General features: G+C 40.6%; 2 protein-coding genes across 2 annotated transcripts in view; one reads left to right on the top strand and one right to left on the bottom strand.

The window, feature by feature from the left end:
* Positions 1 to 9,299, bottom strand: part of HADHB (hydroxyacyl-CoA dehydrogenase/3-ketoacyl-CoA thiolase/enoyl-CoA hydratase (trifunctional protein), beta subunit) — a 40,228-nt gene extending 30,929 nt beyond the window's left edge. Inside the window, exons 1-3 of the mRNA NM_001348972.1 lie at positions 9,171 to 9,299; positions 1,014 to 1,088; positions 861 to 905 (exon numbers count right to left, since the gene is read on the bottom strand). Of these exons, the coding sequence (NP_001335901.1) occupies positions 861 to 905; positions 1,014 to 1,080 (112 nt within the window). The 5' untranslated portion in view covers positions 1,081 to 1,088; positions 9,171 to 9,299. The remainder of the gene's footprint in view (positions 1 to 860; positions 906 to 1,013; positions 1,089 to 9,170) is intronic.
* HADHA (hydroxyacyl-CoA dehydrogenase/3-ketoacyl-CoA thiolase/enoyl-CoA hydratase (trifunctional protein), alpha subunit) overlaps positions 9,521 to 25,325 on the top strand; it is a 44,285-nt gene continuing 28,480 nt past the window's right edge. The window contains 7 exon segments of the mRNA NM_213962.2: positions 9,521 to 9,642; positions 14,694 to 14,735; positions 14,829 to 14,899; positions 16,116 to 16,249; positions 18,821 to 18,959; positions 20,206 to 20,325; positions 23,413 to 23,515. Of these exon segments, the coding sequence (NP_999127.1) occupies positions 9,576 to 9,642; positions 14,694 to 14,735; positions 14,829 to 14,899; positions 16,116 to 16,249; positions 18,821 to 18,959; positions 20,206 to 20,325; positions 23,413 to 23,515 (676 nt within the window). The 5' untranslated portion in view covers positions 9,521 to 9,575.

The following is a 25,325-nucleotide window of genomic DNA, read 5'->3' on the forward strand; positions in this document are numbered from 1 at the left end:
CAAGGCTAAAATTGTAATTCTCTTTTAGACAAAGAAACTAAAGCACAGGGAAGTATCCCTTGAAGGCCAAACAGCCCCACAAGAAGTAGAACTGGAACAGCGTAGTATCTTCCGAATCCTGGTAAGGCACTTTCTCTATTAAGTTATTATCCAAGTAGAAATACCATAATGACACCAAACTCAAAAATCATAGGTCAATATAGGACCCAGGCAAGGAGAATAATGGTATGAACCTGTCAGGGTGTTTAGCACTGGCCATTGAAGACACATACCCACAACAAGTTCTGCAAAAGTATGTACTCAATAGTGAAGAAGTCTAACTCATTGGGTTTACCAAGGTCTAAAAGACCATACAAAATCAACAAATTTCCATCCTTTTTTCATTTCATATTGACTAAACCTTCTTTCATTAACTAGTTTCAAGGTCACATCTACTTCAGGTACAGGTCCTTCTGCACATGGACCTCATTAACAGAGAAACCTGTCACTGGAAGTTGAGTAAGTTAACTCTGGGCTCCACAATAGTCTCCAGAGGGTTTGTGAGCTAATCATCTCCAGGGCTGACAGCCAGTAGCTGAGAAAACTGACCAGCAAGGTTCATGGAACCTCTGTGACTCCATCAGGTTCCAAGTCCCAGAAAGCAAAGTCCTGCCAACATCCTTGAGCCCAACCCTACACCATAATCTATTATTATTGATTGGTCCTATACTGTTTTAATTTGAAGGCAATAGTGATGTTCAGGTTGCTTATAGAAAGGGGAGAGTTAGCAAATTAGTTTTGGTGTTTATTCAAAATTCACAAATCTAGATTCCAGAATTTAACATTTAAATAGAAAATGTTTCTTTTACAAATTACTATACCTGCGGCAGCTTGCAGCTGGGAGGAAGAGCTCAGAGGTCTTAAAGCTGGAAGACAAAATAAAGTGCTTACAAAAAGCAGTACAATACCATGTCTATGCAAGACGCTTACATATCCAAAGCTAATCTTAAAAAGAAAGAACAAATACAACTTACAAAATCTGAGGGCCCATTTTGATGTACTGGGAAGACTTTTAAAAGTGTAAGTCAAGAGGGACGTCATTGTGAAATCTAAAAAGAGAAGAACAATAAATAAATAAGAGTAAAATACATTCTGGGTTATTTGAACAATCCGTAGTTTATTCTGTAGTCTATGATCGCTGATATCTCGTCCATGGCTACTATAAAATACTCTAAAACTCACTCTACTGCCAGCTACCTTTTCTCTAATATTAATACTATTATAGCTACACTGACATAGCTTTCATGGCATGCAAACCACTAATCTAAGCATCAACCCCTCTAATCCTCACAATGACCTGTGGAGTAGGCAAGGGTGATTCTCATACCCTTTGTAATAGATGAGAAAGAAACTGAGGCATTCAGGGATTGAGTGACAACTAAGACACAGAGCTGAGATCTAAAGCCAGGCAATCTGCTCCAGAGTTTATGCTCTTCTCTAGGGTCAAAGGGGAAGAGAAATTGCTGGACAGGTCCATGAAGCCACCAACATGAACTTCCTGATTCTGATGGTTGTACTGTGACTGTGTAGTATGCCTTGTGGAAAGTTTCTAGGGAACATTTGTAGGGAATACATACTAAGGTATTCAGGGGAGATATCACCTCATACTAGTCAGAATGGCCATCATTAATAAGTCCACAAATAACAAATGCTGGAGAGGGTGTGGAGAAAAGGGAACCCTCCTGCACTAGTGGTGGGAATGTAAGCTGGTACAACCACTATAGAGAACAGTATGGAAGTACCTTAGAAAACTATACATAGAACTACTACATGACCCAGCAATCCCACTCTTGGGCATATATCCGGACAAAATTTTCCTTAAAAAAGACGCATGCACCCACATGTTCACTGCAGCACTATTCACAATAGCCAAGACACAGAATCCATCCAAATGTCCACTGATAGATGACTGGATTAGGAAAATGTGGTATATATACATAGTGGAATACTACTCAGCGGTAAAAAAGAACAAAATAATCCCATTTGCAGCAACATGGATGGAATCAGAGACTCTCATACTGTGAAGTAAGTCAGAAAGAGAAAGAGAAAGACAAATACCATATGATATCACTTTTATCTGGAATCTAATATATGGCACAAATGAACCTTTCCACAGAAAAGAAAATAATGGACTTGGCGAACAGACTTGTGGTTGCCAAGGGGGAAGGGGAGGGAGTGAGAGGGATTGGGAGCTTGGGATTAATGGATGCAGACTATTGCCTTTGGAAGGGACTGGCTATGAGAACCTGCTGTGCAGCACTGGGAACTATATCTAGTCACTTATGATGGAACATGATAACATGAGAAAAAAGAATGTATACATGTATGTGTAACTGGGTCACCATGCTGTATAGTGGCAGGGGGGAAAGGTAAAAAAATAAAAAATAAAAATAAAATTGAGAAGTAGCATTAAAAAAATATTCAGGGGGAGTTCCCGTCGTGGCGCAGTGGTTAACGAATCCGACTAGGAACCACGAGGTTGCGGGTTCGATCCCTGCCCTTGCTCAGTGGGTTAACGATCCGGCGTTGCTGTGAGCTGTGGTGTAGGTTGCAGACGCGGCTCGGATCCCGCGTTGCTGTGGCTCTGGCGTAGGCCGGTGGCTACAGCTCCGATTCAACCCCTAGCCTGGGAACCTCCATATGCCGCGGGAGCGGCCCAAGAAATAGCAACAATAACAACAACAATAACAACAAAAAAGACAAAAGACAAAAAAAAAAAAAAAAAATTCAGGGAAAGTGCAGTATCACGTCGTAACTGCTAAAAGAAAAAAAAAGTTCTATATGATGGAAGATAGTTTAAAAAAAATAATGTATATATATATGTACAACTGGGTCGTTCTGCTGTACAGAAATTGGCACAACACTGTAAATCAACTGTTCTTGAATTTAAAAAAAGAAAAAGAAAAAAGTTATATACTATGCTAGCTACTTTTTTTTTTAGGGCCACACCCACAGCATATTGAAGTTCCCAGAGCTAGGGGTCATATCAGAGCGGCAGCCGACTGTCTACAGCCTAGGACCTGAGCTGCATCTGTGACCTACGCCACAGCTTGCTGCAACACTGTATGAGGCCAGGGATCAAATCCATGGCCTCAAGGATAATAGCTGTGTTCTTTAACCCATTGAGCCACAAGGGGAACTCAACATACTTGCTACTTTTTTATAAACTCGATATTGTTTCAAAATAATAAAACTGTAAAATAAAAACCCTTACATATTAAAAATATTTAAAACATATTATACACCTCCCTAAACTCCCAAAATTGAGTTCATACAAATCAGTAAGAGAAAAATGGGCAAAGGATACGAGAAAACCGTTCACAGAAATGGAAATACAAATGGCTTTAGAGACATGAAAAGATGTCCAATCTCATTCATAAGAGACATACAAATTAAAAGCACACAGAGATATAATATTCGCCTCAAAGGTCCGATAGTCATTGTGTGGTAGAGTCTACACAAACAGGCACTCTCACATATTGCTGTTAGGGGTGCAACCTGAAGCACCTCCACTGCTGTATCCCTCTGGAGGGCAATTTGGCAACTGACTGTCAAAAAAACCACAACTGCATCTAACTTCTGATCAGCGATTCCACTTCCATGAATTTAATTTACACAGTTGGTCTGGGTAAACAAAAGGATACGTCAGAAGTAACAAGATGTTACTTTGAGATTAGGCTATAAAAGAGTGCAGCTTCCGTTGTGGTCTGTCTCTCAGATCACTCGGTCTGAGGGAAGCCAGAGGGCACATCAGGAACTGCCCCATGAAGAGGCTCACGAGGCAAGGAATTGACACCTCTTACCAACAGCCATGTGTGTGAGCTTGGCAGTGGATCCTCTAGCACAGACAAGCTTTCAGATGACTACAGCCCCGGCCAACATTCTGACGTCAACCTCATGAGAAACTCTAAGCCACAACAACCCAGCTAAGTAGCCCCAGATTCCTGACCCTCAGAAACTGTATGAGACAATAAATTTTTATTGTTTTAAGGTGCTACATTTTGGAGTAATTCATTACACAGCAATAACTAATATAAAAGCCTTGTTTAACCTCTCTTAGGTCTTCACAGACTAAAGAGAGATGCCCTGTGGTTTCCAAAAAGAAAAAAAAAACATCGCATTGGCCAAATATGTCCACTGGAAAAAGATGGAGAAGTCCAACCTCCAGGCTCATCAGATTAGAATATTCAAGGGACTCTAGCCAAGGAGTCACAAATTGGCCCATGAGATGGACACCACTTTTCCAGAAGCTACATTTGATGCCACTTGAGTCTGGAACATAAATCCCCATAAGTAAAGTTCACCTTGAAATGAAATTCATGAAAATAGTCAAGAAATCAGGGAAATGGCTAATCACTTGGGGAAAAATTAGATCCATACCTCACACTGTAAGTACAAATTACTGATGAATTAATCTAAATATATATATTTTTTTAACTTACTACAAGAGGAGTTCCCGTCATGGCTCAGTGGTTAATGAACCCAACTATTATCCATGAGGACATGGGTTCGATCTCTGGCCTTCCTCAGTGGGTTAAGGATCCAGCATTGCCGTGAGCTGTGGTGTAGGTCACAGACATGACTCAGATCCTGTGTTGCTGTGGCTGTGGTGTAGGCTGGCAGCTGTAGCTCCAATTCAACCCCTCGCCTAGGAATCTCCATACGCCACAGGTGCGGCCCTAAAAAGACAAAATAAAGGGAAAAAAAAAGATCTGATTAAGTAAACATTTAAAGTATCTTCACAGGAGTTCCAGTCATGGCTCAACAATTTAAGAACCTGAATAGTATTCATGAGGATGTGGGTTTGATCCCTGGCCTCCCTTATTGGGTTAAGGATATGGCATTGCCATGATCCGTGGTGTAGGTTGCAGATGCAGCTCAGATCCCACGTTGCTGTGGCTGTGGCGTAGGCTGGCAGCTGCAACTCTGATTCGACCTCTAGTCTGGGAACCTCCATATACCACACGTGGGGACTTAAAAAGAAAATAAATAAATAAATAATAAATAAATAAAGTATCTTCACAGCAAAACATAATAAAATAAAGTTAAAAGGCAAACAACGGATTCAGAAAAAATACTTAACAACACGAAAAACGAAGGGTTAATACCATAATCCATAAAGATTTTATACAAATTACAGGAAAAAGAGGAACAATCTGTAATGGAATCTGTGGTTTTTCAGCCCCATTATCCATTTCACCCCATTACGTAGCTGCCACATGTGGTCTACACGGGATTGAATCTAGCTCAACTCTGGGGTTTAAATCAATCAGAATAATCTCATTCTCCTTGCTAAGATTATTGGTTCAGGAAACCAAGGCCTCAAATACTCATATATGGTATTGCCTTGCCCACTAGTATCAATTCAGGGATAGTCTAGTCAGTACGACATTCAAGTCTTCTGCCTGGAATTCTGAAACACAAATCTTCTCTCCTTCTGAAACTTGGCATGGCTACAAGTTGCAAACATGATAAAAACTAGTTTTAAGGCAAGAGCTGGTCTCAAAGGAGGACAGAGCTGAGAATTCAGAAAAAGAATCCAGAGCCCTGATTGAATCATATCTGAAACCCACTCTCCCATTATGCATTTCTGTTCCATAAGAAAATAAATCCCCTTTATTAAACCAATTTCAGTTGCAGTTTCTGTTATTTGCGACTGAAAGGCTCCTTCCTGAAACAGGACCAAAAGGAAAAATGAGCAAATGAGCAATTCACAGAAGAAATAAAAATGTCCAATAAACAAAAATTTAAATGTTCAACCTCACTAACAAAAGATTTTTAATTAAAATAAAGCATCAGGAGTTCCCGTCGTAGTGCAGTGGTTAACGAATCCGACTTGGAACCATGAGGTTGCGGGTTCGGTCCCTGCCCTTGCTCAGTGGGTTAATGATCCGACGTTGCCGTGAGCTGTGGTGTAGGTTGCAGACGCGGCTCGGATCCCGCGTTGCTGTAGCTCTGGCATAGGCTGGCAGCTACAGCTCCGATTCGACCCCTAGCCTGGGAAACTCCACATGCCATGGGAGCGGCCCAAGAAATGGCAAAAAGACAAAAAAATAAATAAATAAATAAATAAAGTATCATTTGGGGGTTATCAGATTGGCAAGAATTAAAAATTGGTTAATATATAATTCTAGCAAGAGTAGATCTATTTAGGCCCTTCCACATAGAGGTGTAATTGCTAAGGCCTTTTCAGAAGGCAATTTTTAGTTATCTCTCAGATTTTGATTTGTGAATTTATTTCTTTTTTTATGGCCACACCTACGGCACATGGAAGTTCCTGGGCCAGGGATTGAACCCGAGCCTCTGCAGCAACCCAAGCCACTGCAGTCAGATTCCTAACGTACTGTGCTACAGTGAGAACTCCTGAACTGTAATTTTTGAGCCTAGTAATTCTTCTTATTGGTCTTTAAGCAATAGAAATATTCAAGGTGTATATACAGCAATCATAGATCTCTAGCCAATACAAATATTAAGGATGTAAACACACATAGTAGAAAACAGCAAACATTCCATCCATGTTCAGTAATTTGTAAAGAAAATTGAAACGTAATGATACATGTATATACGGAATGGAAAGATGTCCACAACATATATTAAATGAAAAAGCAAGCTGCAGAACAATACATATAGTAAAACTCCATTTTATGACAGAAAGAGAGATGAAAATCCATGAAGCTGAGATAAAGAGGGGCTTTCACTTTATATTCTTTTGGGGGAGGGTCACACTCCTGGCACATGGAAGTTTCTGGGCCAGGGATTGAACCCATGCTTCAGCAGTGACCCAAGCAGCTGCAGTGACAACACTGGATCCTCAACCCACTGTGCCACAAGAGAACTCTAGTATTTTATATTCTTCTGTCTTCTTAAATTTTTTACAATGAACATTTTCTTTTTAATGTATGGTATAAATCTAGCTTTAGGAAAATTTGCATGTAATATCTTACAGGTAAAAGTATACAAATGCCTAAAAAATGTCCAGAAAAATACACAGCAAATGTTAATAGCAGTTAGCTCTGGGTGGTGGAGTTATTGGTGTATTTATTTTCTTTAGATTTATCTGAAGTTTTTGAAAAAAATTAAATAGAATATATATTCCCTCAATAATTAATAAAAAGTAGAGCGAGGTTTCAAAAGAAAGAACTAAGCAAAATAGCCTGCGGGAGAGTTGACTTAGTTACTGCCATTTGCTTTAAGCTTTAGGAAATATATTTTGACTCAAGTATTTGGAGAGCATGCCAGGCTTGAGTAGGTTGTGAAACTATGGAAAGATCCATGAGGTAAACAAGTAATGAAAGCAAGATGGACTGGCTCTAACAGCTCATTAAGACACAATCTACCATGTCCTTAAGAGCACACACACTAAAGGCAGACCATCTAATCCAAATCCTGGCTCTACCCTAGTTGTTATGACCTTAAACAAGTAACTCAACTTGCAAAAAGGATTCTTGATGACCTCCAAAGGCCATTTTCTTTCTCGGTTTTAAGAGTAAAATGTAGATAATTCATCGGTAAGATACACCTATAAACTGTAGATAATTAAAGTGCCTACAACTCATAGGGTTGTCATGAAGAATAACTAAATCAATAAATACATAAAGCACTCGGTACAGTGCCTGATGCACAGTACGGGTTATACACGCGTTTGCTATTAACATTAGTGGGCGATGGTATAAACACACTGAGTTCCTCTTTCTGTAAACCACAGTGAGAAGGAGCTGTTTCTGCCCTTGATGGAGCTTAGGCTCTTGTTGAGAATACAGGGAACCAAAATTCAAGAGCCAAAAGAGTGATCTAAATCAGGCGCTGGCAAACTACAACCCCAGGGCCTCTAGCTAATAACCGTTTCTACAATTTTAAAGAGTTGGCGAGCAAAACAAATGAAAGAATATATGACAGAGATGGATGTGGATTGTAAAGCCTAAACTATTTACTCTCTGGCCCTTTACAGAAAAAAGTTTGCCACTGCTGATCTAAACAATAAATGCTACACTAAATTAGAGGCCGCAAGAGCATTATGAGGGAGGAGGCAGCTTTGAACTGTAAAAGCCTTATGAGTTGGAGGGCTTTGGGAGGTCATCAAGAATTCCTTTTACTAATTAAGAGATCACTGGTCATCCAGTTTCTGCTTAACATGATCACAGTGATGGAGGACTCACTATATGACTTGAGCTTTAAACAGAAACCTTTTCTTCTTTCTTTCCATACTCCTCATTTCAGTCTCAACTTCCTTGCCATTTCCCCCGGCCTCTTCTCTGCCTCTTGAACAGTCAATCTGGTGAGCGGTGAGACTCAAATTTATGTCTCATTCTTGGCTTTGCCAGCTACCAGAAAGTTGACATAATCTCTGAGCCCCTAAACTCCACTTACAAAATGCAAACTACAATTTTGGGATATGAAGATTCAATGAGATGGCAGCGAAAGGGCCTACGAGGTCCCCTTTTTTGGAATCAATCGCCGGATTCCAGGACTCCAGACTATTTTTCCAGCACAAAAACAGCAATCATGCACTGCAGAGTTCTTGACTAGAAGTTAGTAAATGTAGGCTCTAGTCCTATTTCTACCAACTGTAGCCACTCTGATTCATGGGCTTCACCGATAGAGTGAAGGGGATAAATGACTAGATGATCTTCAGGTCCCTTCTGGATGAGAAAATAATCTTGAGCACTGGATCTCAGAGCAGGGCACGGCAATGTCTCAGCTCCTCCCAACTTGAGTCCCCAAAAGCCATGAGACAGAGTCCCACTCCCAGCAGCATAAAAGAGGTATCCTCTGGCTCCAGCCGAATCTCTGTAGTCGACCTGACTACAGGCAAAGCGCATGAAACAACAGTGGAACACGGGCCAGCGTTTTAAACTAACACGCACACAAATCAACAGTTTGTTAACTTGTGATGACAAATTAAACGAGCCAGGGGACACCGCTGCTCAGAGCTACGACAACGCGAAGCCAAATTACTGACGAAACTGCACCGGTACGGGAGACTCCACTGAGACGCTTCCTTCCGTCCCCTCGAACTCCACTCCCCCATGGAGGAGGCGGCCGCGGGCCCTGGGGTAGAAGGTGGGAAAGGAAGCGCGGACGGAGCCGGGGGGCAAGGCCAGGCGGAGAGCCGAGCGCACGCTCCTTCTCACCTTAGTTCGCGTCGCTCAGGCACCTGCTTCGGGAAAGCTTCGGACTCAAGTGACAGGACCCGTCGGGGACCAAAAGACAGGTCCTGCCTAGGAAGGACCCCTCACCCGGCCCGCTGGCTCCGCGAGCCACGCCGGCCTCCCGGGCTGCCCTCCGGCTGCCTGACTGAAAAAAATGTAACTCTGCCCCCTCCTCCCAGGGTCTTCTTCCTTCCGGCGGAGAAAGTGTCCTTTTCGTCCCGTTAGCCGGAAGCCAAGGGCAAGGTTAAGGGGCCAGCGGCAATTCGTCACCGGGGTTTCAGTCAGGCAGTACGTCGGACGCCTGGCCAGGGGCAGCCGGCGGGAAGAAAAGTCCTCTGGCTGCCACCAGCTCCAGCAACTTTCCAGTTTCGTCCTCTCCTGCTCAAGATGGTCGCCTCCCGGGCAATAGGCAGCCTCCGTCGCTTCACTGCCTCCCAGACGCTCCGCTGCCCAGGTGAGGCCTGCTTGAGGGCAACCTACGGTCCTGGCCAGAGACCTGGACTTTATCGCCGCAGCGCTGCCTGCATCTCCTGGCTCAGGAAGCCAGCGTTGGATGAGGGAGAGGGTTGCTGCTGTGGGACCCAGTGTCTTGTTGTTTACTGGCGCAGGGACTGATATTTTCTCTCAAGTCCTGCGGCGATTTCAGACTCCGTAACCGCTGACGTTTCTGAGTTCCATCCACTGGGTCTGGCATCTTCCGCAGGTCTCCCCGTATTTCCCTTCATGATGGCCTTGAACCTGTCCCTACTAGATGGAGAGGTCCAGGACGACTAGGACAGCCTAGTCTGTCACATCTTTGTGGCTCCACAGCACCTTGCCTGTAAAAGGAGGTATCTTAAAACCTTCTTGTATGAAATTAACCAGCCTTTCAAATTACTGCCACTTCCACACCCTTTCCCTCAAAACCTTTTTTTGTACCTATTACCACACTTTAATAGGAAACTCACCTGTTGCAGTTCCATAATCCCAGTAGGAACCCAGTATAATGCGTTGACTTTCTCAGGGGAGGTCCTGCAACTTGCAAGGAGAAAACTTTTTTTTTTTTTTAAACATGAAGATACTTAAGGAACAAAATGTTAGATAATTTTAACAACTATTTCTACCCTAGTTTCTAACAATACCCAGGTAGCTTTCATTAGCTATATTGTCTTTTTCTCTTCAAACTGGCAAGAGAAAGAATTAAAGTGGATGATTGTGGAAAATCAAGCATTTTCCTTCCACCTCAAATCTTTAAGGTGAAATGTGATTTTTTTTATTGCATGTTGTATTTAACTCTGCTTACTTAACTAGTAATTTCATTTATAATATGCCTTCCTCCTTCTGAACCACTAGGGTAGTACTGTATGCTGTTTTAGTGCCTGGAATCTCCCTTTACTGTAAGGGATTGATTAAATGATTGACTCTTTTCTGCTTTCTTATTTCAACCACTGTTTTTAGGCTCCACAGGACTCTGTGTGTGTGTGTGTGTGTGTGTGTGACTCCCACTCATAATATTACAAGAAGGTGAAATGTTAAGAGTGGGGAAAGGGATTAAGGAAAAAGAATCACCCATTCTCTTACTACTCACATACCTACTGTTAGCATTTGGTCATGTTACCTGACAGTTTGATTTGTCTGTTTTCCACATTTTTGATTTAACATTTTAAAAATATCAAATATATATTTTTGAACTTTCCCATCCATTGCTCTTAAGGTAATTCAGTTAAAAGCATTAAATTTGGAGTTTGACTTGTGGGTTTGAATCTGGCTTTGTCTTTTACCCTCTCTGGTGACCTTACCCCTGATGACCTTGGACAATTAATGTATATTTCTGTTTTCTCCTTTGTGAAATGAGGAATAATACCACCTTTTGAGCTTTAAAAGAATTGTTTTAAGTGTAAAACAGCTTTTCTATGAAGTAAGTGCTATTATTAATGTTAATAAGCATTAGCTATTATTAACACTTTTTTGCCCTGAAGAACTGTGATTTATGTATATCTGATAATTTTTAAAGTAATGTTTGTTTTACATGTGTAGTAAAAAGTTACAAGCTTGGTTCTTCTATATTTTTTTTGTGTAGAAGTATATATACATACACATGTGTATATATTTTGCATTGGTCTTTCCCCAATAAAGAAAATATGGCTTATTATAGTTATTGCCTCTTTTAGTAGCAATTTATAGATTTTTGAAAAAAGTCCAGGGAGTTCCAGTTGTGACTCAGTGGACACTAGTATCCATGAGGATTCGGTTTCAATCCCTGGCCTCGTTCAGTGGGTTAAGGATCCAGAAATTCCCAGGCTAGGGGCTGAATCAGAGCTGTAGCTGCCCGCCTGCACCACAGCCACAGAAATGCCATATCTGAGCCGTGTCTGCAAACTACACCACAGCTCACAGCAACGCTTGATCCGTAACCCACTGAGCGAGGCCAGGGATCAAACCTGTGTCCTCAAGAATGCTACCACTGGGAGTTCCCGTCGTGGCGAAGTGGTTAACGAATCCGACTAGGAAACATGAGGTTGCAGGTTCGGTCCCTGCCCTTGCTCAGTGGGTTAACGATCCGGCGTTGCTGTGAGCTGTGGTGTAGGTTGCAGACGCGGCTCGGATCCTGCGTTGCTGTGGCTCTGGCGTAGGCCGGTGGCTACAGCTCCGATTAGACCCCTAGCCTGGGAACCTCCACATGCCACGGAAGCGGCCCAAAGAAATAGCAAAAAGACCAAAAAAAAAAAAAAAAAAAAAAAAAAAAAAAAAAAAAAAAAAAAAAGAATGGCCTCGATCAGTTAGTGGTGTCGCTGTGAGCTGTGGTGTAGGTTGAAGACTCAGCTTGGATCTGGTCTTGCTCTGGTGTAGGCCAGTAGCTATAGCTCTGATTTGACCCCTGGCCTGGGAACTTCCATATGCCAAGGGGTGGGGCCCTAAAAAAAAGCAAAAATAAATTAATCAACGAGTTAAATAAATTTGACTCTCACTTCCTTAATTCTGTCCCTTCCTCTGGGATTAAATATTGAGAAAAACATGATTGTTACAACCAAGGTAACATTTTCATATTTGACACTTGCGTCAGCAGAATACAGCTCTCTCCACTGCTATAATCTTAGGTCTTGTAGGTATCTTCTTGAGTTAAATTATTTAAACAATCAGAAAGTAGGACAAAGGTTTCCATCTGTTTTGCTGCCTCAGTAAATATAGGCTAAAGTTCACCCAGCCGCTCTAAAGCAAGCTCTCCTAATTAGGTAGTGAGTAAGGCTGAAATCCAAAAGTAAAGCTGTCTTGTACTTCATCTTGATTTGGTTGACTGGTTTGAAATTGTTTTCCAGATATGTTTGTACATTTACTGATTTTCTGTTTGTTTTCTGCCTCTCTTGATGTAGAGGAGGTTTTGCGTATGGATGTGGGCCAAAGGTAGCTTAGTGGGTAAGAGTTTATAAGCTGATGAACACAAACCTGTTGTCTCAAATATTTGGTCTTTAGAATTGTAGCTCCCACCCAAACCCTTTCACCTGCTTTGTTCTCTTTTTGTTAGGCACTTATCTTCTAACATATCTATTTCCGTATTTATGTTTCTTGTTTAATCTGTCTTTCCACTTCCTCCCTCCCACTCTGCATTCCAGATCAGTGCATTCTCACTGATGCAGTTTACACTGTTCTAGCTAGACTTGTCTATTACCTGGCTCCTCTCCCCCTGCAATTTCTACTTTTCAGACAAACTCCTTTTTATGCCAGGCCTGTTTTCACCTCCTCCACAAAGATAGGGATTTTTGTCTTTCTGTTCGCTCCAGGTGCCTGGAACAGCACATAGTAGGACATACTAGATTTTGGTTGTGGAATGAATGACGATGAGATGATGTTGGAGGAGCTTACAGTTTAGTTGGGGGCAACACATGCTGCAAATGCACTAGAGACCAGAACAGTGAATAATAAAGATAAAAATTCAGACAGGGAAGGGAAAGATCATTGTACTCGGATTCTCCAGATAGAGCTTTGTGGAGCAATTATACAGATGTAAAGAGGGAAGAGGAATAAATACAGATGATGCAGATTTCCAGTGGGGGAAAAGCAAAGAAGGAAAGTGTGTCACTAGTGAGGTGGAGGTAGTGGGGTTTGAGGAGATGGCTGGCTTCTATCTTAATTTACTTTGGTGCTTTGACATACAGGTATTTTTATAATCGTTATATCACTTTGACTTCTATCTTTATAAGAACACTGAAATGCTTTAAGATCCTTATACACTGTCATACAGCTAGTAAATGATAAACTTGATGGTTGACCCCGAGTCTTTGGCTCTCAAGGCCTTTGCACTTTGAGAGCTGACTTGGATTGCAGAAAGAAATGCAGACAGAACCAGAGATCACCCCACTTTGGTCCTGGTGCCATCTATATAGTTTTTGTTTGTTTGTCTGTTTTTTGCTTTTTAGGGCCACACCCGTGGCGTATGGAGGTTCCCAGGCTAGGGGTCGAATCAGAGCTGTAGCCGCCAGCCTACACCACAGCCACAGCAACGCCAGATCCCTAATCCACTGAGTGAGGCTAGGGATCGAACCCGCAACCTCATGGCTCCTAGTTGGGTTCGGTGACTGCTGAGCCACGACAGGAACTCCAAGTTTTCTTTTTGTAATACTATGTTGTTTTGCATTTGGAAGCAATATTAAGCTGCTCTTTTCTGTGCTTTCCTCTCCCTCTTCCTTTGAGAACTGCAGGATAGAGAGAAACATGGAGCCTCTAGTGCCCTTTGATTTTACTTTTTGTGATACTGGAAGGTTTATCTCTCCATAAAAAATGCAAGAGGACCTGCCTGGAGAACATGGTTGAAATATATTTGGAGCTAACAGTACGGATTGCTTTGTAGATTCCTTGTTTTTTAATGTATTTGTTTCCTATTGCTGCCCTAAATTTCCACAAACTTGTTGTCTGAAACAGTACGAATTTATTATCTTGCACTTCCAGATGTCAGAAATGAGTCTCACTGGGCTAAAATGAAAAGTGTTGGCAGGGCTGTGTTCATTTTGGATCCTCTAAAGAAGAATCCATTTCCTTGCTTTTTCTGGCTTCCAGAGGCTGCGTGCATTCCTTGACTTCTCCAAAGCCATGGGTTCTCATGCTGCATTGCTGGTTCTCTTTGCCTTTTTCCTCCCCGTGTAATTACATTGGGCAGACCTCAGTAACCCAGCCTGATCTCCCTGTGGTAAGGTCAGCCAGTGAGCCACCCTAATTCCATTTGCCCCCTTTATTTCCCTTTGCCATATAACCTAACATACTCAGTTTCTGGGGACACATGGACATCCTTGAGAGGCCATTTGTCTACCTGCCACATTTAGTATCCAAATAGTCACATGACCTGATAATTAAAATAAAAAAGATAGGGTAGTAGTCACAATAATGGTCTAGAACACATTGTTTTAACATTTTTTTATAGTTTTTGTTATAGTTCTTTGTTTTGTTATAAACTCCAGCTTTGTTATAAAAAGCAAGTACTGTAGAAATTCTGTTTTGTGTAATAATTAGTTTTGAAATACCTTTTTCTTACAGGGTACATTTGCCGCAACTTTACAAGGTCTTCTGCTTTGCTGAGTAAGTTTAATTTCTCATTGACATGCTTACATTGCTTTTTATACTTATTTAGCAATAAATGTATTTACAAGTAAATTTTCCTTCTCTTTTTAGCCAGAACCCATATTAACTATGGAGTCAAAGGGGATGTGGCAGTTATCCGAATTAACTCACCCAATTCAAAGGTACCTAATTTAACTTGCTGCAGTTTCTTTCTGCTCACTACATTCATTAATCCAGTCTCAAATGGCAAAGAAATGAATCCACTGATTTGGCAGTAATTCTATCTTACGAACTTAGAGTTTTTCATAGAGTTGGAGCATTTTGCTCAAGCAGAGGTCCTTGGTTAAGAATTGCTTCTACTTGACCTGAGGTGTCAGATTAACGTCAAGGATTGATAAAACTAGCCTTCTGCTACGCTGTAGAATGACATGGCGGTTTATTAGATAAGAACTAAAGCGCAAGCTTTATTTATAAAAACTAAAGCTGACCTACCCATCTTAGCTATGCGATTATTAAGTCAGTTTTCTTTAGTACTTGCCTGTCATGAGTCACTATTGATAATAAGTTGGCTGGATTATGCATCATTGTCCTTATGTGTCCTAAGGAACTCGAATGACTCAGTGAAGCTCACATATTGGAAATCAGTTTCTGTTAAAAGTGGAGCTTCATTTGTTTTTGGCACCTTCAACAAAGCATGCAGCATTAATCCAGTCTTTTGCCAAAAAGAGCTTTATTGCAGGAGCTCATCCTTTCGTCCCACCTAAAGTTGGTGGAAAGATTTCATATTTCCGAAATTTTGTTACCAGCAGCCTAATTGAAGTAGGAAGACCTACCTAGAAGCAGTTAACAACTGTCACAAATTAAGGAAACTAAGAGCCAGTTCCCCTCACTAAAGTGAATCTTGGCATTTACTGAGCAATGATTCAAACTTAAGGTATTTTATTAGAATTTTCTAAGTTGAACATCATTCATACTCTAAACCTAAAGATAAGTGCTTTTAATATACAATCCAGTTTCAACAAATATTTTAAAAATTAAGATTCCTATGTCTAATTTCATTACTTTTTTTCCTTAACATTATACAAATTTTTTCCAAGCTGATAAATGTTTGTAGACTTATGTGTAGCCTGCATATGATTCAAACTCTTAGGAATATGACCTTCCTTAGGAATATGAGGTCCTCCTTGGAGTAGAACTATATTTAAAGGGAGAGGTGCTTAATCTTGGCCCAAGCACCTAATAAGACAGCTACTGTTTCTTCCCCGTCTCTCTTTCTTTTAGCAATATATTTCTCCTGAGTAAGCATATTTGCTTAAATCAAAATAGCATTTGATGGTGATTTGCACATCTGTTACTTTAAATTTAAATTCTTAGTTTATATGTATGTCCCTTTGGCAGGTAAATACTCTGGGTCAGGAACTGCATTCAGAGTTCATAGAAGTGATGAATGAAGTCTGGTCTAGCAGTCAGATCAGAAGCGCTGTCCTTATCTCATCAAAGCCAGGCTGCTTCATTGCAGGTGCTGATATCAAGTAAGTTTTGGGAAAGTTGAAGTCACCTTTTATCTTGGCTAATAGTATGATTTTTAGGCCTAATCACTTCTCATTTTAAAATAAGGTAGAAGTAAATTTTCTCTAAAAGTTTTTTTTTATTTTCATGAGTATAATAAAAAGTTGATAAAAATGAAGGGCTTGTTGCTTAAAACTTATAAGACCAAATATACCCTTTCTTTAAAGAGGTTGAAAGCAGTTCAAGGAGCAATATTTGAATATAATTTAAAACACTATAAAACTGGAGTTGCCATTGTGGCTCAGCAGTAACGAATCCAACTAGTATCCAGAAGGACTCGAGTTTGATCCCTGGCCTTGCTCAGTGGTCTAAGGCTCTGGTGTTGCCATGAACTGTGGTGTAGGTCACAGACATGGCTCAGATCCCACATTGCTATAGCTATGGCATTGGCTGGCAGCTGCAGCTCCAATTCAACCCCTCACCTGGGAATTTCCATATGCCATGGGTGCAGCCCTAAAAAGACAAAAAAAAAAAATACCGTAAAACTAACAATGAGAAGCCCCTTTTTTTTTAATCCATCAGCCCAGCAAACATTTAAAAAGTTTGAAAATATCATGTTAGCAAGGACTTGGGAAATGAGAAAGTTAAATATTAGTAGGAATGCAAATTGCTATAGCTACTTTGGAGAGAAATCTGTTAACATTTAGGAAAACTGAAAATACATGTATCATATAATGAAGTGATACCTCTTCTAGGTATATATGCTAGAGAAATCCCACCCTCTGTTTTTAAGGACCCATCCATGAAGATGTTCAGTCCTATGTAATTTAAAAATAATGAAGAATTCGAATCAAGCTGAATGTTATTCATTAGGAAAATAGATAAGTATACATGGAATACTCACAAGATAAAATACTTAAAGCTGTTTAGAGGACCCAAGTAGATCTACAGCATAATGTCAGAACTCAAAAACATAATGTTAAGGAGTTCCCTGGTGGCTCAGTAGGTTGAGGATCCAGCATTGTCACTGCTGTGGCAGAGGTTTTGATCCGTGGCCCATGAATTTCTGTATGCTGCAGTTGCAGCCAAAAACAAACAAGCAAACAAACATAATGTTAAGTTTAAAAAAAAGCAAGTTGCAGAATTTTGATATAGTATAGAGTTTATGTAAGCTTTTTTTTTTAAGGGCTGCACCTGTAGCATATGGATGTTCTCAGGTTAGGGGTCCAGTTGGAGCTGCACCTGCTGGCCAGCGCCACAACCACAACACCAGATCTAAGCTTCGTCTGTGACCTATGCTGCAGCTCACAGCAATACCAGATCCTTAACCCATTGAGCCAGGCCAGGGATGGAACCCACATCCTCATGGATACTGGTCGGGTTCATTACCATTGAGCCACAATTCGAACCCTATAAACATTTTTAAACCGTGCATGAGTACTTCTCTGTGTTATTTATGGATACAAATAAAATGTAGTTGATCTGAAGAATACAGTACAAACATGAAAAGGTTGTTTCAGGGTAAATGAAGTGGCTGGTAGAACTTGAGGAGGTCAAAGGGAACTTTACCAATACAACTAATATTTTCTTTTTTTCTTCAATGATGTATATATGTGTATATAACTTGTTTACAATTTGTTACAAAAATGAGAAATGATGTCTTAGGGTTTAGTTTAATGGGTTAAAAGGTTAATAGTTGTTAATTCTGTCAAAGTATGGGTATTTGTTATATTATTCTTTGCATTTTAGGCATTGATAGCCAGCATTATCAGTTTAGTAATTTGTACTTAAGGTGTGTGTATATTTTTAAGCTTTGTTCACTATTGTGTTTCCTTCTTTGTTTATGTATAGTAATTAGAAATTTATGTTCTGTTTGTTTAATGTTTATTTTTTAGAAAAAGCAGAATTGTCTCTATCAAGTGCTTTTTCCTCTAGTTCTGGTATTTAAGCCTAGCCAGACACTAGTGTACCTGGCAATAGCTAGCTAAATCCCCAGGTGAATACTTGCAGCTTCTGTGAGGCTAGCTGAGCAACTCCAAGCATATAAAATGCTTGGTGAAAAGTACAAAATCCGCAGCTTAAATGTGTTCAGAAACAAAATAAGTAGCAAGTAAAACAAAATGAAATTAAAGGTATTGAGGACAACAATATTGTAATAGATCTTTTTTAATCATTAGGAGATCTGTTCAAAGGTTTTAGATCCGTCTAAATAATGTGAAGCTTTTCCATTCTGTCACTTCGATTGATATTTAATCTGAAAGCTACCTGATAGTGAAAATGTTTGATCATGAAAATATTTACCAGAAGATGATTTTCTCATGCACAGAGCTTTGTAATCTAGTGATTTGTTGACAAAACAAAAATATGCAGCCTATTTTGCTCCATGTTCTCTGAATCCAGAAATTTAACACTCTTTATAGAGAGAGGATGTCATTGATATTAGTGCTATCTGAGGCAAAGTCATTCTTAAACATCTGAATATTAGAAGATTCACTACCAAATATTGATATATGATAGGATAAGGATATGGTGGATGAAGTATTACACAAAGTAGGTTGTAGTTTCATTTTTTTTTTTTTTTCTGTTCTCTACAGCATGTTATCAGCTTGCACGACCTCTCAAGAGGTAACGCAAATATCACAGGAAGCACAGAGAACATTTGAGAAACTTGAGAAGTCCACAAAGCCTATTGTGGCTGCCATCAATGGAACCTGCTTAGGAGGAGGACTTGAGGTACACGTTTATTCTAAAGCCATTGTGATACAGTCCAGACTACTGTTGGATTCACCAGCTGCAAACCTTTAGGCTACTATTTTGCCTTAGAGAAGTTGTTGAGGAAGAATCAGCTTTTTTTTAATTATCAAACTTCTAGATAGGTTTTAATCCTTACTCTCATGACACCGAGCACGTGAATCAAAGTGTCATGTTTTCATTTATAAATTGAGAAGGTTTGAACTAGATCTCTAAGGTCTCTTTCAGTTCTAGAAAAGCTTCTTCAAGTTTGCAGGGCAAAGATTCAGAAGTGTGATTCATGCTCTTGAGCTGCTCAAGTCTAGTTGAGACACATGATGCATGATATACGTCGAGCGTTTTGTGAGTAGTAAAGATGGAAAGACAAGGTTTGAGAGAAGAGAGGCCTACCAGATTGGAGCATGTAGGAAAGAAGGGGAAAAGAAAATAACTTTTAGGAGTTCCCGTCATGGCGTAGTGGTTAACAAATCCGACTAGGAACCATGAGGTTGCAGGTTCGGTCCCTGCCCTTGCTCGGTGGGTTAACGATCCGGCGTTGCCATGAGCTGTGGTGTAGGTCGCAGACATGGCTCGGATCCTGCGTTGCTGTGGCTCTGGCGTAGGCTGGTGGCTACAGCTCCGATTCGACCCCTAGCCTGGGAACCTCCATATGCTGCGGGAGCAGCCCAAGAAAAGGCAAAAAAAAAAAAGAAAAAGAAAATAACTTTTATTGAACATTTGTCACACACTGCATTCTATACCAGACACATTCGTGTGTATTAATTAAGGAAACCAGTGTTTGGTCCTAAAAGAGAGCAGAATTTGATTAACCAGAGAGTAGTGGAAAGGCATTCCACATGTGCCCTGGTGCGAGCAAAGACAAGGATAAACAGAGCCTAATTAGGACACCATAAATAGGCCTGCTAAATTGAAGAGTCTCTATAGGGTACAGGGCTTCTTAACCTGGAGTGCATATATAATTATGTATACATTTTTCTATTGAGCATATTCCATAGCTTTCTGCAGATTTTCAAGGGAATCTGCAACCTAAAAAGAGGTCAGTAAATTAGGGGGAAAGTATGAAGTAAGGCCAGAAAAGTAAATCGTAGAATGCATCAAATACCAGCCTAAGGAATTTCAGTTTATTCTGTGAGCACATTCCACTTTGTAATCTTTAGACCCTCACATATCCTAAGATACTATAAAGTTACATTTTCTAACATTCTAATTTTCTTTCATTTGTTTGAAGCTTGCCATTTCGTGCCAGTACAGAATAGCAACAAAAGATAAGAAAACAGTGTTAGGGGCCCCTGAAGTCTTGCTGGGAATCTTACCAGGAGCAGGAGGCACACAAAGGCTACCCAAAATGGTGAGTTTATGAACCCCATGTGACCTCGAGAACCTTGGTACTGTATGCCCCTTCAGATCTGCTTCCTCCTGTACAAAAGGCGTCATGTGGGTATTTACTGTAAAATTTAGAAACCAAGTAACATATGAATATATAGGATCAATAACATTTTACTCCTGTTAATTTTTTATTTTTTTCAATTGTACTTTTTATTTATTTTTTTCAACTCCTTGATCAAAATTATTGATCAAAGTCCTTTGTTAAGTCCCTAAAGAAGGAAGGAGATAAATAAAATACATCTTGCTTTTTGGGACCTATATTTAAATTTGTTCTTCTCTGCACAGTGTGATCTTTTCAGTTTTTCAAATTCCTGGATCTTATTTCCTGATAACTGTTAAGAGGCAAACTGTTGCCCTGATTTGGATGACCTCGCTGTATTCTGTACAACCAAAAGAGACTGACTCATCAGGCCTTTGCTTTTTTTTTTTTGGCCTCCCCTTGGCAGCATATGGAGTTCCCAGGCTAGAGATCAGATCCAAGCAGCAGCTGTGACCTAAGCTGTAGCTGCAGCAACACCAAATTCTTAACCCACTGTGCCAGACCAGGCCGGGGATTGAACTTGTGTCCCAGCGCTCTCAAGTCACCGCCGATCCCATTGTGTCCAGGCTTTTAAAAAAAATTTTTTTTTTTTTTTTTGTCTTTTTGCCCTTTCTAGAGCCACTCCTGCGGCATATGGAGGTTCCCAGGCTAGGGGTCTAATTGGAACTGAAGCTGCCAATCTACACCACAGCCACAGCAGTGCCAGATCTGAGCCGCATCTGCAGCCTTCACCACAGCTCATGGTAATGCCAGATCCTTAACCCACTGAGTGAGGCCAGGGATTGAACCCGCAACCTCAGGGTTCCTAGCAGATTTGTTAACCACTGAGCCACAATGGGAACCCCTGAATTCTTAAAGAGAATGGAAGGACAGTGGGACCTGGAGGCTGCAGAGCAATCTTAATATCAAACTTGAGGGTCCACTGAACCTCATGGCCTTTGGCACAATAGATTCTTCAGTGAAAACAACACTCAGCAGAAATACCCTTTGGAGAGAAGTTGATATGAGCTGGACACAGAAATGGGGAAGTTTATGTTATTTGTTTTCTGATAATAGTGTCCATTTCTTCATAGGAATGGTCAAGGGGATTTATCAAAAGTATGAATAAGCCTATACATGTGTAGAAAATATTGCTGAGTTTCTTTTGTTTTGTTATATTTGGTTCTTAAGTGGTGCTAGAAGCCATTCTTACAAAGCCCTAGCTGAGTTTTCTTTTTGTTTTTTGTTTTTTTTGCCTTTTGTCTTTTCTAGGGCCACACCCACAGCATATGGAGGTTCCCAGGCTAGGGGTCGAATCGGAGCTGTAGCCGCCTGGCCTATACTACAGCCACATCAGTGCAGGATCCGATCTGAGTCTGCAACCTATACCACAGCTCATGGCAATGCCGGATCCTTAACCCACTAAGCAAGGCCAGGGATCGAATCCCCAACCTCATGGTTCCTACTTAGATTCGTTAACCACTGAGCCACAATGGGATGAGTTCTCTTTTTGTCAAGTTTAAAATCCTCTCTAAAGACATTGTCAGGGAGCTCCCTGGTAGCTCAGTGGGTTAAAGATCAAGCATTGTCACTGCTGTGGCTAGGGTACTACTGTGGCGCAGGTTCGATCCCTCGCCCAAGAACTTTGACATGCCATGGGCAAGGCCAAAAAAAAAAAAAAAAAAAAGATGCATTGTTAAGAATATCAGGTTTCTGGAGTTCCCATTATGGCACAGTGGTTAACGAATCCGACTAGGAACCATGAGGTTGCGAGTTCGGTCCCTGCCCTTGCTCAGTGGGTTAACGATCCGGCGTTGCCGTGAGCTGTGATGTAGGTCGCAGACGCGGCTCGGATCCCGAGTTGCTGTGGCTCTGGCGTAGGCCGGTGGCTACAGCTCCTATTCGACCCCTAGCCTGGGAACCTCCATGTGCCACGAGAGCGGCCCAAGAAATACCAAAAAAAAGACAAAAAAAAAAAAAGAATATCAGGTTTCTCAGAGTCTTTACTAATTCCAGTATAGGAATTTTAAATATTTTACAAATGATAGAGAAGAAACTTGGAATGACATAAATGTGCAACTTTAAGAAACGTGAATTTTTTTCTGACTTATCAATCTATGTACAGAAATCCTATATATTGAATTAGAAGAGATATAAAGATATTTTTACTTCAGCAGGAGGTTTCTAATCTAAAATTTACCTAAATGTCAGAGTTCCCATCGTGGCTCAGTGGGAAAAAACCTGACCAGAGTCCATGAGGTTGCAGGTTCGACCCCTGGCCTCACTCAGTGGGTTAAGGATCTGATCTGGGCATTGCTGTGAGCTGTGGTGTAGGTCGCAAATGTGGCTTGGATCTGGTGGTGTTGTGGCTCTGGTGTAGGCTGGCGGCTACAGCTCCAGTTAGACCCCTAGCATGGGAATCTCTAAATGCTGCAAAAAATAACATAAAATAAAATGAAATGTGTGTTAGTGTGTAAAATTTCACAGATTTGAAGTTCCCATCATGGCTCAGTGGTTAACAAATCTAACTAGTATCCATGAGGACCGCAGGTTCAATCCCTGGCCTTGCCCAGTGGGCTAAGGATCTGGCATTGCCGTGAGCTGTGGTGTAGGTTGCAGACACAGCTCAGATCCTGCATTGCTGTGGCTGTGGCACAGGCCAGCGGCTACAGCTCTGATTTGACCCCTAGCCTGGAAACCTCCATATGCTGTAGGTGCGGCCCTAAAAAAAAGCAAAAAACAAACAAAAATTTCACTGATTGATATATAGTATAAAAATCTGGTTTGACTTATCTCATTTTAACATTTATTTTGCTCAGTTGGATGATTTGTAAATATTTTTGGCCACACCCATGGCATGTTCCCAGGCCAGGGGTTAAACCCATGCCACAGTAGCGACTCAAGCCACTACAGTGACAATGCTGGATCCTTAACCCAGTGCACCACAAGGGAACACCCGGATGATTTGTAAACTTTAATTGTCACTCTGATATTTTTCTCCCTCTGCTCTAATCCTTGCCTGCCTGTTAGGTGGGTGTGCCTGCTGCTTTTGACATGATGCTGACTGGTAGAGGCATTCGGGCAGACAAAGCAAAGAAAATGGGGCTGGTTGACCAACTGGTGGAACCGCTGGGTAAGTGTTTATAGACCTCAGAGTTGAGCCTTATGAAGTTACTTATTTTCTTAAAGAATTAATAATATCTTGAATATTGGTTAGAGTGAAACTCAAACACTTAAGAAATGAGTCATTATTCTGAAGAGTGAAGTTTTCTAAAAATAGCTAATACTAAATCATTTTCAACATCACCCCAATTTCCATTTTATGTTATTTATAATTAGTTGTTTCCAATTTGGGGCTATTGTGAATAAAGCTGGTCTGAGCATTCATCCACAAGTCTTTATGTGGACAAATATTTATGTGGGCAAATATTTAATTTCTATTGAGCAAATACTGAAGAATAGATTGGCTGGACCATGTAATAGATATTTAGCTTTTAAGAACCTATCAAACTGTTTTTCCAAAGTGGTTATACCACATTGTGGTTTTTGTGGGTTTTTTGGTCTTTTTGTCTTTTTAGGGCCACATCCACGGCATGTGGAGGTTCCCAGCCTAGGGGTCTAATTGGAGTTGTAGCTGCCGGCCTATACCATAGCCACAGCCAAGCGGGATCCAAGCCATGTCTGCGACCTACACCACAGCTCACAGCAACACTAGATCCTCAACCCACTGAGCAAGGCCAGAGATCGAACCCGCAACCTTATGGTTCCTAGTTGGATTCGTTTCCGCTTCGACATGACGGGAAGTCTGCCACTTTGTGTTTTTACCAGCAGTTTATGAGAGTTCTAGTTAAAAACCACTTTGGAGTTCTCCTGTGGCACCGCAGGCTAAGGATCCAGCACTGTTGCTGCAGTGGCTCGGGTTGTTGGTGTGGCACAGATTCAGTCCCTGGCCCAGGAATTTCCACATGCCACAGATGCAGCCAAAAAATAATAAATAAATAAAACCACTTCGCACATTCAGTCTTTTTTTTTTTTTTTTCATTTTTTCAAGTTTTATTGAAGCATAGTTGATTTATAATTTGTGATAATTTCTAATCTACAGTCTTTTTAATTTTAAATATCCCAATGGGAGTGTAGTAATATCTTATTGGAGTTTAATTTGTATCTCACTAAAGACCGAAAATATTGAACTTATTTCATGTGTTTCTTTGCCTTCTATATATCTTCTGATGAAGTGTCTGTTCAAACGTTTTGCCAACTTTGTTTGAGTTGTTTTTCTTACTATTGAGGTTTCAGAGTTTATATATCAGGAGATATATGAGATTTGTGATTTGCAAGTATTTTCTCTCTCTCTCTCTGTGGATTGTCTTCTCATCATCTAAGGGTAGAAACTCTTAATTTTGATGAAGTGCAGTGTACCAAAGCCCTCTTCTATGGATCATGCTATTGGTGTTTTAGAAATTTTTTCCTGACAAGATCACAAAGATTTTCTCCTGTTTTCTTCCAAAAGTTTTGCAGGTTAGCTCCTACATTTTGATCTGTCTACTTCAGGTTAATGTTTATATATGGAGTGCTGTAAAGACTGATTCATTGTTGTTGTTTTTGTGTATGTGCTTATGAGTATCCAAATATCCTGGCACTATTTCCTGAGAAGACTCTTCTGTCTCCATTGAACTACCTTGATACCTTGGCAGGAACTCAGTCGACTTTCTATGTTTGGGTCTATATCTAGATTTTCTATTTCCAGTTGTTTATGTGTATTTACTTAAGATGGTATCACACTGTCCTGATTATTATGTTTTGTAGTAAACCTTGATATCAGATAGTGTAACCCTCCCCACCTTGCTTCTCTTTTTTCAGTGTTATCTTGCCTTATCCTAGTTTCTTTGCACTAACATAAATTTTAAATCATCTCATCCATATCTACAAAAACATCTGCTAGG

Source organism: Sus scrofa, chromosome 3, assembly GCF_000003025.6.
Source record: "Sus scrofa isolate TJ Tabasco breed Duroc chromosome 3, Sscrofa11.1, whole genome shotgun sequence".
NCBI classification, from domain to species: domain Eukaryota; kingdom Metazoa; phylum Chordata; class Mammalia; order Artiodactyla; family Suidae; genus Sus; species Sus scrofa.